This window comes from Echinops telfairi, unplaced genomic scaffold (assembly GCF_000313985.2).
Source record: "Echinops telfairi isolate 266 unplaced genomic scaffold, ASM31398v2 ScPeMD7_5592;HRSCAF=6446, whole genome shotgun sequence".
Lineage (NCBI taxonomy): Eukaryota > Metazoa > Chordata > Mammalia > Afrosoricida > Tenrecidae > Echinops > Echinops telfairi.
Genome location: NW_022109491.1, coordinates 21,342,560 through 21,357,238, shown reverse-complemented (window position 1 = coordinate 21,357,238; position 14,679 = coordinate 21,342,560). Strand labels below are relative to the sequence as shown.

Genomic DNA, 14,679 nt, shown 5'->3' with positions numbered 1-14,679 from the left:
TTAAGGATCTTTAAAAGAGAATTGAGGTGTCTTACTGTACCTTAGTAAAATCAGAAATATGCTCCAAGGACCTTGATGGGGATTTTCTGGGTTATTTCAGGGGTTTGATGGAGGGATAGCTATTGGAAGGTTAAGAACAGTCTGACTGAAAGCTGTTCCTTGAGCTTCTGGAGCAAGAAATGCTATTCACACTTGCTTGTTCTTTTAGTTCCTAAGGAGACCTCTAGTGATCAAGACCTTTGAAGTCATGGAATTCATCTGTCAGTGTAACAGATAGGAAACAGAAGTCCAGAGAAGGGAAGGGGCCTGACCACCTATTTTGTTAGGTGGTGTCGTTGGGGGAAATGGGAATGGACTTGGGGTTTTTTCTAGTTATGTTATAAATCTGTTCAAGATGCCTTTTTCCAGGCATTTGGGATGCAGTCATGAAAACATGATTCAGATTCCTATGACTATCCATGGGGTCGCGGTGAGAAGAACCAGTGTAAAAATGAGCAAGAACAGTGTTGGGTAGTGATCAATAAGGGCGGAAAAGCAGTCAGATAGGGAAGGACTAGACAGCATCAAGAAGACTACTGCTTTGAGAAGTAATACATAATAAGACTTCTCTAAGGAGGTGGGAAGGAGCCAGCCCTGCATAGGCCTTTGGGTGTAGTGTTCCAGACAGAGAGCATGCAAGAACAAAGATCCAAAGACCAGGAAGAGCTTAATGTGCTTCACAAACTGAAAGGAGGCCGCTAAAGGAGGGTGAGAAGTGGAGGAGTCCAGGAAGGCGCTGAGTGGATCAGATCTAATTAGGCCAGAGCTAGAACTTTGGGTTTTCTTCCATGAGCAGTAGAAAGCCATTGGGGATTTTCAAGAAGGTGGAGAATGAATACAACTAAAAGAATGTCATATTTACTACCTTATCGATGACACCAGAGATCAGCATGTAATAGGTGCCATGCTAATGAATAAGCGAACATACCGTATGACCCATCCTTTTATCCGTGTGTTATAAGGGTGAGGTAATCTTGAAGTATCTTAATCCTTTCTTTGTCATGCTGTAGGTCAGAGACCTGGCTTCAAATATTGGTATGACAAGGAGTGGTTGAGCAGGGGACATATGCATGGCCTGGCCTTTCTAGACGAAAACTATTCCCACCAGAATGCCAAGAAGATTGTGGCCACCCACCAGCTCCTTGGCGATGTGCAAAGAGTAATTGAGGTTCTGCATGGTCTGCAGCTCAAGATGAGCATCTTACAGTAAGTGTGGCACCTGCTGCTTTGGGGAAGAGTCTGACATGGTCTAGGGTGGGTACATCGAGAAATTGGAAAGCCATGAAATCAGTACAAAAACAGCTGAGCTCAGCTAAACCAAAACTCACTGCCATTGAGTCAGTTCTGATTCCAAACAACCCTACAGGACAGTTGGACCGACCTCTGGGTTTCTGAGAGTGTACATGTTGACAGCAGCAGAAAATGTCATCTTTCTTCCATGGAGTGATTGATGAGTTCACACTGTTGGGCTAGCAGCCCAACACATAACCCAGGACTAGAGACTTTCACTAAAAACTTCCAGTCACGTGGTAAATCATCTTGATTGGTAAACAGTAATGTAGAAAGCTATTAGAAAAAGAGTATCATTGACAGGTGGGCTCTCTTAGCATAGAGGTTGCTTAATAAATATTTATTGCTTGGTGGTTTGCTCATACAGAGAAGTTTAAGGCCTTTGGGGATTGTACCTCTAGCTTTTAGTGATCAGAAATTTGGTGGGTAAAATTGAGTAACTTTCCATTTATGGTAACATTCTACATGTAAGATGTTCAGGTTCACATAAGCTTTTATAAATGCATATCGCTCTCATATGAGAGCTGCTAGCATTTACAACCTTTCCTCAACTTTGCCAATTAAAGTAACGGGCATTGAATTGGGCAACTCTGCTCTCTATGGTTCCCCGGGAAATTGGTGGCAGAACCAGGACTAGAATTGATGGCTTGCCCTTGATCTTTCTAATTACTCCTTAGCGGTGCTACCTGGTTTTATGATTCCATTGGTAACACAGTCTATGGCAGGAACTGTTCTTCTGTTTAAAAAAAAAAAAAAAAAATCTCTGCTAAAATTCTCCTGAGTCTTCTCCTAGGGGACCATTTGAGTTAGGGCATAGACAGTTACAGACTAGTGCCATACGTGAGCTAAGAAATGATCAACCACTCAGATCCAGCAGAATGGAGCATTACAGCCCTGAAAAGGCGGAATGGAGATCAGATTCATTTCACACACTGCTGCAATAAAGGCTTCAAAAATAGGGCTCAGACAAAATGGAAATTTTTTTGATACAGTGAATGGTCCAGAAGTAGGCAGGGGCCCAGGCCAGGTTGGTGGCTTTTCTCCAGGATTTTGTCCTTGAGGACTTTTATTTCTTCTGTCTTACTGCCTTGGGATTCCCTCAGGATTGTCTTCAGCTGCGTGGTGAAACAGTCACCCCTGCACCCAGCTCTGCACAGCCCCCAGGAGGGGTACATTCACAAAAGAGAAGAGCAAACAATTTCATGGATGGACTTCATCATGAGGTGGGGTGAGGGGTGGAAACCAATGAGGTGGCCTGCTAGAAAATAGGTAGTTTTAAAAAAATAAGGAGGAAAAAAGGAGAGGATAGATGCTGGGATCATTTAGCAGTTGCTGTGACGACAATTTGTTGAAGTGAACTGAATGAAATGACGACCCAGGATAGGCTATCAGACACTTCATATTTCATACAAGAAACTACACTCCATCTACACCAAATTAAAATCTTCAGGGGAGCCAGAAATTGGCTGAGGTTGAAGGAAGGTGGTTCCTGAGAGGACCTGGAAACACAAACTCCTCTGCTATGTTTTTTTCATTTGAGGACTCGAGCCAATGGCGTTCTTTCTTCTCACTGAAATGGGAGTGCTCTAATGTCCTAATCTGTAATCTGGGCCTTGTTCTTTCCAGAACCCTGTTCATATCCCTGATCTTTACAGTAGAGGACTGTTTTTGTTGGAATGAAATCTGGCATTGCCCACTCTAGCAGTTTTGAAGAGAGAAACCTTGTTAGACATGATAGAGAAAAGATTGGGGACAAGGGGAGGTGACTTTAGTTTTTCTGTGTTGTACATGGGTAGTCTCTGTTATCCCAGCCTCTGAGTCTTCATTCTCAGAAATACTGTTTCCAAATGACCTGGTGGGTTTCAAAGACAGTAAAGCTTGGCGTGACATCAGGTTATCTGATGGCAAAAATGATAAGTGTGGTTGTGATTGACAGGGCTTAAAAGGACAGGGCAGGGTTATTATCCTTGTGAGAAGCAAGGTTCTCCTTGTAAACCTTTAGATCTTAGCTGGGAGGGGAATTGTAGGAGAGCATAAAGATGTTTGTGATTTTCATCTGCTCCATGTTAACTGATTTACAAGTGCAGGCAGTCTCATCCTTCTCCAGCAGGATGGCTGGTGGGCTTGAACTACCAGCCTTGCGGTTAACAGTCCAGTGCTTATTCCACAGCATCTAATCAACTCCCATTTCCCTTATGCAATTAGGACTTCTCAGGATCTTGGGTAGGCCCCTGGTAAAGGGAGCTCAGACTCCGACACCTTTCTTGGAGGTGGGGCCTGGACCACCTTGATGCAGATTACCTTGATGTAGGTCAGCTGTTTCCCTCTTCTTCCTCTAGGAGTAGGAGTGGTGTAGGGATTGTTGGAATGGGAGAGCTGAGAAAAGGACAGGTGCAGGTTCTTGGGCATAGAATTTTGGATTCTATGAAATCTCTCCATCATTCATGTTTATGACCTACTCCATTTCTACTGAAAGCGTCAGTAAAAGGGGTGGGGTGGGTGGTTGCCCTGTGCTTTTTTGCTGAGCTCATTCAGTGTTTCTCAATTGAGGTGCTGATAGTATACTGTGGGATAATTCTTTGTATGGGCTTGTCGTAGGCATTATAGAATGTTTAGGATGCCTGGATTCTATGTACTCACTATCAGTATCACCCCTCAGGTCATTATGATAGCCAGAAAGACTCCCACCCAGTTCCACGCTTCCGTGAGCTAAAGGTGAACACCAGTTCTCAGCCCCCTTGGTTATAAGTATTCTCTACTATCTGACTGAGCGCTGCTGGTAGCTGGTGGACCTTACTTAAGAAACTCACTGCTGTTCAGCTGATTCATTCTATGTTAATTTATATTTGTCTATTAAATGAATTTGAAGACATTTTTCTTTGATTAAAACTCAAATTGTGAAAAAAAAAAAATCAAATAGTGAACGATTCTGAGTTTTAGATGCACATGAAAATACCAGAAGTTCTACTGATTCTCAGAGGAGTCTGTGGCTCCCAAAACATTAAGAATCCCTGTTCATTGCTAACAAACTTCTCTTTGGAATGATGAAAATGGGGAGATTTTAGAAAAATTGAAAAACCCATTACTACTAATGGCTTACATGTAAAAGATAATTGATTTCTTCCCCACCTTGGGTCATCATTGCCCTTAAAAAAATATTTTCAATTTTTTTTCCATTGCTCTTTTATAACTAAGTGCCAGTACATGCTGGGATTATTGTAACTTTTCCTACGTAAGACTTTTAGTACGCCACATTTGAACAGCACTGTACAAAGGGCTTCCATTTAATTATAGAAAACAAAACCAGAATGAGGTAGGTGAAGGCCTTGGCACAGCTTTGTAGTGAGTTGATCAGAGGCTGAGGCGACACCGATCAAGTCTTCTGGCTGTGAGTCCAGTCCCATTCGCTGCCTGTTTTCTGGGAGCTTGCTTAGAAGCAGCCTTCTGAGAGACTACAGATTTGGTTTCTCTTGCTTGGTGCAAATAGTGGTTTGTGGCCACATGGGAGCTGTTCTTTTTCCTGGGGAAAAAGCCTAGGAATTTAGAAGTCTCCGCAGTGGTACCACTTACTCCAAAGCCCTTTTCCTCTTTTCCTTCCCAACAGAAGCAGGGAGCATCCCGATCTGCAGCTGTGGTGTCAGCCTTGGAAACAACACTCTGGGGAGGGACAGTCTCATTCCAGACACATCCATGCTGCTGAAGGAAGGAGCACGGAGGAACTCCTAAGCTATAGAACTTTGAACGGGGCAGTGGAGAAGCCCCTGCCCCTGCCCCTGCCTCTGCCCCCATCTGTGGAAGAGTCCTATATCACCAGTGAGCATTGCTACCAAAAGCCCCGCGCCTATTACCCTGCTGTGGAACAGAAGCTGGTGGTCGAGACTCGAGGCTCCGCCCTGGATGATGCCGTCAACCCCCTCCATGAGAATGGTGACGATTCCCTTTCCCCACGCCTGGGCTGGCCTCTAGATCAAGACAGGAGCAGGGGCAACAGTGACCCGAAACCCAGCTCCCCAAAGGTATGTATGTGGCTTACACACACTTTCTTTTTTGCTTGTGTACACTTGTTCTTAATTGTTTGAGTGTAAGCCTTTCTTCCTGGGGCTAAATGTTCTTTGGAAGATAGGACAACTTTATTAGAAAATTGTATTAAAAAGCTTATTTTAAATTATGTATTTATAATATATGTATATTATATGTATTTATATGTATATAAATTTGTCTATTAAAATGGGTACAAAGTCAGGAGAGTCATTTGAGCCAAAGATCATTAATTCCAGGAAATGACCAGAAGATTGTATAATCGGTGGGTGAAAGAGGGGAGTGGAAGGAGGGATGTGGCAAGGAGAAAAGGGTTGACAGGAACTTGGAAAATGGGAAACTGGGTTTTCATTTAATTCAGCTTACATTATAATTGCACACAGGTGCTAGTTTTTAGCATGAGTAAAGAATAACGAGCATTTAGTGTTAGGTATAAAATTTTAAGTGAAATCTTATCATAGCTATACTTTGACTTTTAATTTCAGTTTTCTTTCTTTTTTTCCCGTATATAAATCATTTTATTGGGGCTCTTGCAGCTCTTATAACAATCCATACATCCATTGTATCAAGCACATTTGTACATATGTTGCCATCGTCCCTTTCTTTTAAAAAAAATCATTTTATTGGGGGGCTCTTAATTTCAGTTTTCTTATGAGCTGCTTTGAGTTTTATAAGTTATTCAATCATTCTTTTCTGAATCCCTTTGTATCACCCTCCTTGCTGTTTACTGGTCTCATTCTGCACTGTCCTCAGTGTCAGACTGTGTGCAGTTTCAGAGCTTCTTTGCCCTTGGCATCATCATAGCCATGACTTTCACATACTTCATCCTGTGAGTTGAGGTCATCAGCATTAAATACATTGCTGTATACCACCCAGAGCATATACCCTGCATGTAAGATCCTTAGAGGTGGGGATTGTGCGCTCACCAGTGTCTAAACATGTAGGGCAATAGTGGCAGACAGTCCTCTGAGATGGACCCAGTTTCACGTCTGGGTTCTGCCACCAACTCTGTGATTCAGAGCAGGCCACTTCACCTCCTCAGACCTACCTGCTTTCTTCGGCTGTGCAAGGGGCCATTGGCAGTGCCCTCTCAGTTGTTGAGGAATTTATTTATAATATGCTCACAGCACATTGATTTACAGTTAGTTAAGCCCTAAATAAATGTTGATTCGAATCTGTTTTTATTTATTTATTTATTTAGAATCTGTTTTTATTTTAAGAGAACGAACAAAAGCTTGGGATCACAAAATCCAGACAAGATGTGTGGTCTTGTGAGACAGGCAGTACTGACTTGGACTTCAATTTCTGTAGAGGCACCTGGCAAAGTGCCAAAAATCAGGAAATAACTGGGCCTAAGCAAAGAACTCCATTCAAAAGCTCTTCCATGGATGATGAGCTGACTATAAGGCAGGCACTGAGCTTTCCTCGGTCTTATCCTCATGAACCTTCAAAGGAATTTTTACTGCCTCCTTCTTTCCTTTGAGGAAACAGGCTCAGAAAGTAGCTAATCCAGGACCACTTGTTCAGCAAGACACAGACCTGGGATTTAAATCTAGTGTGGGTGACTCCCGAGTACTAATCCTGCCTAGACTAGCCCTGCTTTAGTCAGATCTCAAGGGTCTGGACACTATTCTCTGTTGGCACACTTCTAGTCTAGAGCATTGGGCCTGTCCGTGTAGGGCAGTCATGCGGCCTGCAGCCAGAGGCCCAGGCCGGGCTGCAGTGGCTGGAATTGGTATGGCACACATGGCCAAAGAGGGCTGCAATGGCTGGAATTGGTATGGCACACATGGCCAAAGAGGGCTGCAGTGGCTGGAATTGGTATGGCACACATGGCCAAAGAGGGCTGCAGTGGCTGGAATTGGTATGGCACACATGGCCGAAGAGGGAAGGAAAGGGAGCTAGATGGAGTTACGGGCTTTTCAGATGGCTGCACACACTGACTGGCTCGGATAAAGGATCTTTGAGCCATCTTCTGCTCTGTAACTTTCGTGCCATTGCATCCCCAGGGAAGGGAATATGTGTCCAAAAAGGTCTCCCCAGAGGAAGCCCCTGCTCGGAAGCTGCTGGACAGAGGCGGAGAGGCACTGCTGAGCTCCCAGCACCAGTGGCAGTTTAACCTGCTGACACATGTGGAGTCTCTGCAGGATGAAGTCACTCATAGGATGGACTCCATTGAGAAGGAGCTGGATGGTAGGTTTTTTTCCTGCCCAATGGCATGGCATGCCCTCTGACCCCACCCAAATGAGCTACCTTCTGAATCCCACAATCTGCCCCTGCTCCATTTTCCAGAGACAGTTTTTAGCCATACCTTACTTCCATTCTCCCCTCAAGATGAGCATAACTTACTTGTACTATTTCTTATAAGGACTACAAGATGTCAGGGATCTTCTCTCACATGCCCAATCCTGTCTGTAAAGGGAACATTTGTAGAAAAAGAGCAAGTGGCCTCTTTCTCTACAGGAAGCCTCATCTGAGCAAAATCCAACACAGTTCTGTAGAGAATTGAAAATTTGACTACACCGAGTCTAAGGTGTCTAAGGATGACTCTGAAAACCCTTTTATTTTGTTGTAACCCTAAAATGAAGGCTTTGTTTTATTAGAGGAGATTTAAGGTAGTCCTTCCTACCAGAAGGACTGAACATGTGATAATTTATATGATCAAATTCAGTGTCTTTGACCCTGAGGGAGTTGGTTTTGGTACTGAGGACCACATGGCTTCTGATTGTATACTTCCTGATAGTTTTTATCTTAAAAATGGAACCAAATTAAGGATAAAGTCAGTTTAATTTTACTGTAACCAGGGATATAAAAATACACTTAGCATGGAAAAGAACCTCAGGGGCGAAAATGCTGTGTGTTACAAAAGCAGTGGTGTTGATGTGTGGCCAGGCGATGTTTGGTTGAAAACCATGCCAACAGAGAGAGAGTGCGCTGTTGCTGTGAAGGGAAACAGTACCTATAGAAGGCTTCCTGGGACTAAAGTGCTGCCTTGATGAGAGCAATGATGTTTTCTTTTAGAGATGAGGATGATCACTTCTAGGCCTTTTGGCTAAGATCGAGTGTAGGGATAGGGATGACTCAGGATAGATGACGAGGGCTGGCTCAACTGAACAATAAGAATGTTGGAGGAAAATGATGTTGATGGAACACGTGCGTGAGCCGCCCCCTGCCTCAAGTAAACCTCAGGACCTGGGAGTGGGAGGCCAGTCCATGGAACTGTTTGAGCCAGCACCGACTCAGCACCTGTTTCGCAGAGTATAGGAATTACTTCTGGGATACGGCTCAACAGCCATGCAGTTCAAGAAAATGTCTTCTGGGGTGATAGAAATGTTCTCTACCTGTGCAATATGGGAGTCACTAGTGCAAACGTAGCTAGTGCAACTGATGAGTTGGATTTATTTTATTCCATTTTAATTCACCTAAATGGAATGTAGGTATGGCGCAGCAAGGCTGTCTGCTCCTGTAAACAATGTCTTCAAGTCTCAGTAACCCAAAGGGGGCAACTTGACTCCATCCTCTTGGGTTGCTGGGGCTTGGAACCAACTTGATGGCAGTGAGGGCTTTTGGGGCTGCACTAGTGCAGATCTGAAGGAGGTCGGTGGCTCTGCCACGTGTTGGGCTCCTAATGGTAAGGGCAGATGCTCTGCGGGAGAAAGAATGAGGCTGCCTACTCATAAAGGTTGACAGCCTTGGAAACTAGATACATTTGCTGTGAGCAGAATCTACTTGGTAACAGTGGGTTAAGGGTCTAGTGGGCTTTGCCCACTCTTTATAAGACTTTCTCCGGGTGGAAATCAGAGAGCCTGACATTTTAGCTGCTTGTCTAGAAAAATGAAAATATAGGCATTTGAAAAAGGTCTATTTTTTAGAAACTACAAATTCTGTTTTGCTTCATATTAATTTCTGATCCATATATAAGTAGCAGTGGGCACAGAATACTGATGTTATTTAATGTCAGATGTCCAGGTGCAAACACACTTGATATTGCCTTGCGTCTCTATAGAAAGATATTTGTTCTTCCCAAACCACCCTCCTGAACTTCTGGCATTTGAGGAGAGGCCATCTGGGCATATGCTGTAGGGTTGCTATGAGACAGCTTCTCCAGGTAGGCTTTACATCTACTCCACTCTAATGATAGCCTCTGTAGTCCTTGCAGCAGCCTGTGGTGTGAACAGATTCACACCAGAGGATCTGTTGTGTTATGGGTCCTGTGGCTTCCCCTGCCGGCCCTTTGTAGCACTCACTCCTCATGGTTTGTGCCTGTGCAGTGGGATGATAGTCTCTCTCTCCAACTAGAACAAGCTCTAGGAATGCAGTGGCTGAGAGGGCTTGCACACCATCCTCACTCACTTTATGCCTAGAACACACAGTACACACTCAACAAATGCAGTGAGAGAAAGGATTAATGGTGTTAGTGAAATGCCCATGTTAGCTCTTGACTCCACAGAGCTCCCCGTCCTTCCTGTCATATTTCTTGTTGGTCCTTGGGGGTCCCAGGGAGGAGGAACCTTTCATCCTGATCCCAGCAAGTAAAAGGACTTGGAAATGAGAAATATGAGGGGTCAGATGAGATAAAGTGCTGAAACTCTTGATGTTTTCACAGTTCCAATGTGGAGAGCTTACTGGGTCTTGTTTCTCTATTCTGCCAACAGTGTTGGAGAGCTGGCTGGACTATACTGGGGAACTGGAGCCCCCAGAGCCTTTGGCCAGGCTACCACAACTGAAGCATTGCATCAAGCAGCTGCTGATGGACCTAGGCAAGGTGCAGCAGATTGCTCTCTGCTGCTCAACATGAAGCTGTGCACCCAAACTAATGGGGACACCTGCAGGAGAAGCTTCACGTATTTAAATAAACAAACCTAGCATGCTGAATGCACATTGACGCCGACAGACATCAGGGATCTGGGCAGGGGTGTGGTGAGCATTGGATACAGAGGCCATTTGGCTGTTTGGAAGGCTGGGCAGTCTGGTCTCAAAGCCTGCCAAGAAGATACAAGTAAGACTCTTGTGGATTCCTTTTTTGGTGTACATCGTTGAATGAAGAGAGAACTTTTTTGCACAAACTTCACTTGAAATCGTGCCACTGATGATAAAAAAATGGAATGAGAGCCAAAAAAATTAGTCGGGAAGTTGTAAATTAGATTTGCAGCTTATTTGACTTTTTCATCAGGTTGGGGCACATACCAACCATTACGGTTTCTGCCTGACATTGTTTAGTCAGCAGACATCATTTTCACTTCCAGCGTCGTGGGCATGTCGGACGGCACCATTCTGTGATGGCTGGGCAGGAGCTCGTTAGGCCTCTTCACTTACTCACATCTCTTGCATGACTTCATGGTACGGGGGACAGGTTTTGTATGCATTCACCCCAGAGTTGGCCGGATTGTTTCTTTTGTAGAGTCCATAGACTATGGAGAAGCTAGAATCTCATTCTAATAAAAATCTAGGGCAAATTTCAAACTGAAGAGCAGGCAGGGTCTGCAACTTAAAGGACAGAATTTTTTACTCACTTCTTAGACAGCTTCCCAGTTCTATTTAAGGCCCCAAAATTGTTTCCCTAAATTTTGAACTCTTTCACTATGAAGATTTGTTATGCAGAATGTGGTTTGGAGAATTACCTTATTTTATAATGTAAACTTTCAATCCTACACGTGCCGCTTTTCCTCCTGGAGGGTATGTTCAGTAGTCAGCGTTTTCAGAATTGTTTTGTTAATATACATTTAACACTTTTAACTTTCCTGTTTGTGTTATTTTGTGAGATCAAGGTGATCATGCTGCTTAAGGTCCAGGTACAGTATATTTGTACCTTTTAAGACAATTTTTGTGTTACTATTGCAGGTTACGGTTCCAAGTATAATTGCTATATTGTGTTTTTTTACTAGTAGGCAAAGAACATGTCCTATGCTTTGATGAGTGAATCATTACACTATAGTTTTATTATTACTAAAAGCAGAAATCTAAGCACAGCTGTCCATTAATATTCACAATTATGGGTTTATGAATCTGTAATGTTATATGCTGCAAATATTTACTGTGTAAACGTGAAGTAGCCAGTATCTCATAGCAATGACAGTATCTCCAGGGACCTTTGGAATGGATAGGCTGTGAGGCATCTATTGTGAAGGCCTGTATACCAAGATCTGTTTCAGAGAATGCTCTTTTCTAGTGAATTATTTTCCATTTGGTGTAAATTTGACTATAGGACAAGTATAAATTGGCCTGCTGTAGCTTATCCATCAGAGGGAATACATGCAGCCTAACATCTGGAAGAAAGCAAACAGCTTCTCTACAGGAATCTGTCACTTACTGTAATGGTGGTGTTTCTGGTGTGGTAAGACACAAAAGTGTTTGTGGCATCTGTTTTGAATAATCAGACAACATATTTTAATAACCATCTGATACATCTGAAAAAAGAGACAGGATGATTTTCTGTAGCCACAACTGTGAGGTAAGATGACTTTTTTAAGAGTAATGATTTTGTTTTGTGAAAATACATTTGACTGTCACATTTGAGGAAGTTGTCAACTTCGTCTTTTTGGAAGATGAGGGCAGGAACTGAATTACCCTAATTTTGACAGGTGGCCATTGTGGGTTCATTGCTTATGTTCCATAAAGATGAGGAGGGGGCATTTTATCCATTATGACTTTTGTCCTTAGGGAAGCAGGGAGGTTGCCCCAAGTTCTGACCTCTGTACTTCCCTATATTAAAGCCATGTTGAGGGGCTTTATCCCCGATTCCTAAGTCAAGGTGAATTAACCCCAAGTTGGAGCACTGGAAATTATTTGCAAACATTACTGTTACCATTTAGAAACATGTGCACTACTACCTAAGTTTTGTCTTTTAAGAAAAACTATCCACCTACAAAAATTGCCTTGATACAGACAGTTCTGGTTTGACTAATCATTTTGAGTGCTGAGTGTATGCAAGGTGGATCGTTGATGAGCCACCAATGCACTGTGGATACAAACCTATGTTTACGCGCTGTTAGAACAGAATGCGCTATGTATAGAAATGTTGCTCTGAAGCAATATTTGCAAAACATGCAAACTTCTGTATTCGGGAAAAATAAAACAGGTTTTTGTTGCTTTGTTTCAGCTGCATGTTATTGAATTAATGCACACTAAATTTTGGCATTACTATGTAAATGAAGTCTGCTTTAACATTCTAAACATTTCTCTTTTGCAGGGAGGCAGAGATCTCAAAGTATGCAAATATTTTTAAATGATACTATAATATTAAAAAGCCAGACTCACCACACCAGCCTTTACCTCATTCTTGGCCCATGCTTTGCAATGCTGGCTGTAGAAAGCAGTGCAGAAATTTTCTGGCCTTTCTGGTATTAAGATGGCACCCAAAGAGAGGGCCCTTTGGGGACCAATTAAGCTACCTATGGAGCCATTTAACTTCATTCTGAGAAGGCCAGAAGCCTCCAGGAACGGTTGTGTAGCTTTTAAGATTTCAGAGCAGTTTCCCAATTAAATCCCTTCCCTTTCTAAATAATTAGATGCCCTTTGAAAAATGGCGAGAGCCAGTGTCACTCATTAAAGTCAGAGCTAGCAGTTGAAATAACCCACTGACTCACACTGGTTTTGCTGCTTACATCTTATCAGCGAATTCTGAAAAATAGGGAGAGGTGAAGGGCCCCTGGGACATGAAGCAGCTCGAATAGTCTGGACCTGCAGTCAAACGTTTCACCGTTAAGTAACCTAGGCCTAGGCCCTGGTGGTGCAGCTGGTTACAAGATGGGCTCCTAACCACAAGATCAGGAGGGTTGAACGCCCTCACCCCACCCCACCCCACCCCACCCCTCTTGGGAGAGAGAGAGAAGGCTTTCTGTGCCTGCAGATGTACATTTACAACAAGATCAGAAACCCACAGGGGCAGTTACCCGGGCCACAGGGGCGCTATGAGTCAGAATTGGCTCATTGGCAATGTTGATTTTGAACTAAAGGTCCCAGATGAGGGTGGAGGGAATAGCCCCCGGGGTCTGGCCCGCACGGAGAGGCCCTCGAAAGCCAACGATGGTCCGGGCCTCGGGAACAAAGGCCCTTCGCTCTCCAGAGCCACCAGCTTGGTGTCATCACCCAGAAAGGAGGCAAGGGCGGGGGCAGAAACCTCAGGGCGAGCGAAAAGAGGCACACCAGACCACAGAGCTGCCAAAACGCGCTTTTCATTAACGGGGACGGGGGTTTGGGAGAGCCGCGCGCGGGGACCTGCGGTTCAGCCCGTGATGCGCACGTCGGTGCGGCGACCCCGCCGCCGGGCCCGCGCCGCCTCCGGCAGGATGGCGAGCAGCTGCTCCTGCACCAGCATCTCCACGATCTGCTCCTTGGTGCGGACGTCGGGCCGCAGCCACTGGCGCGACAGCTCCCGCAGCTGGCGGAAGGCCTCCCGCGGGCCGGCCGCGTCCTGGTATCGGAACTGCCGGAATCGCTGGCGGAAGGTCTCGGGGCCCGGTCGGGAGCCGCCCGGGCGCGGCCCGGCGGCCGCCGGGGGCGCGGGCCCGAGGGGCCAATCCGGGGCGGCGGAAGCTACCGCAGGAGCCGTCGGGATCGCCTCAGGGATCGCGGCGTAGGGGCTGGAGGGTTCAGGGACCGGCGGCGAAGCCTCGGGGATCGAAAGAAAACGTGCAAAGGCACGTCCCGGGTCCGAGCTCGGATCCGCTGTCTCCCGCGGCGCCGCGAGGCTCCCAGCCGCCCCAGCGGTCGCTGAGCTTTCCTCCGTTGCCGCCATGACTCCGGCTCTGGGCGTCACTCTTTGTCCGGTCGCAAAGGGCTCAGTACCGCGTCTGCGCGGGCAAAGCGAGAACACGTTTCCAGTCGAGGTTAGAGCCCGCGCCCCCCTGAGGAAGGCGGACGAGGGGCGGGGGCCGGCACGAGAACGCGGGGAGCCTACCTACACCAGCGCGGCACCTCCGACAGCCGGAAGTGGAAGTCGCCTCTGGCTTCTCTGTGATCCGGTCGGCGCGCGAGAGCCCGGAAGCGGCGTGGCCGCGCGAGGCAGCGGCGCCCCCTAGCGCGCGCAAGCGGCTTCAGGCGGGAGCTGAGGCCGCGGGCAGCAAGCTCCAGGTACACAAAAATAAACAGCTTCTGGAGGACGAGTTCAAAGGTCACAATGTGAACATCTCGGCTAGGGTTCTTAGCTTTGCCAACCGTAGCATCTCTCAGGTGACCCGCGCTGCCCTCGCCGTCCCGCGTCCTCATTTGACCCTGGTTAGGACGCTGGTGAGCCTTGAGCTCTCCGGGGTTGGCACCCCTCTCGACTAGGGTTCTGGGCAGCAGGCGCTGGGGAGGGCCTGGCTCTGGTCA

The 14,679-nt window shown here is 45.7% G+C and overlaps 2 protein-coding genes across 2 annotated transcripts in view; one reads left to right on the top strand and one right to left on the bottom strand.

The window, feature by feature from the left end:
- The window catches only part of PHF20 (PHD finger protein 20), a 132,092-nt gene extending 119,630 nt beyond the window's left edge, over nt 1-12,462 (top strand). Inside the window, exons 15-18 of the mRNA XM_004697958.2 lie at nt 1,050-1,245; nt 4,934-5,345; nt 7,377-7,560; nt 10,023-12,462. Coding sequence (XP_004698015.1) covers nt 1,050-1,245; nt 4,934-5,345; nt 7,377-7,560; nt 10,023-10,165 — 935 coding nt within the window. The 3' untranslated portion in view covers nt 10,166-12,462. The remainder of the gene's footprint in view (nt 1-1,049; nt 1,246-4,933; nt 5,346-7,376; nt 7,561-10,022) is intronic.
- A 1,063-nt stretch (nt 12,463-13,525) lies between these two features.
- Nucleotides 13,526-14,259, bottom strand: SCAND1 (SCAN domain containing 1). Its single transcript, XM_004698247.2, has one exon. It carries the CDS (start codon nt 14,102-14,104, stop codon nt 13,592-13,594), a length of 513 nt encoding a protein of 170 aa, XP_004698304.2. The 5' UTR covers nt 14,105-14,259; the 3' UTR covers nt 13,526-13,591.
- Between the last annotated feature and the right edge of the window lie 420 nt (nt 14,260-14,679).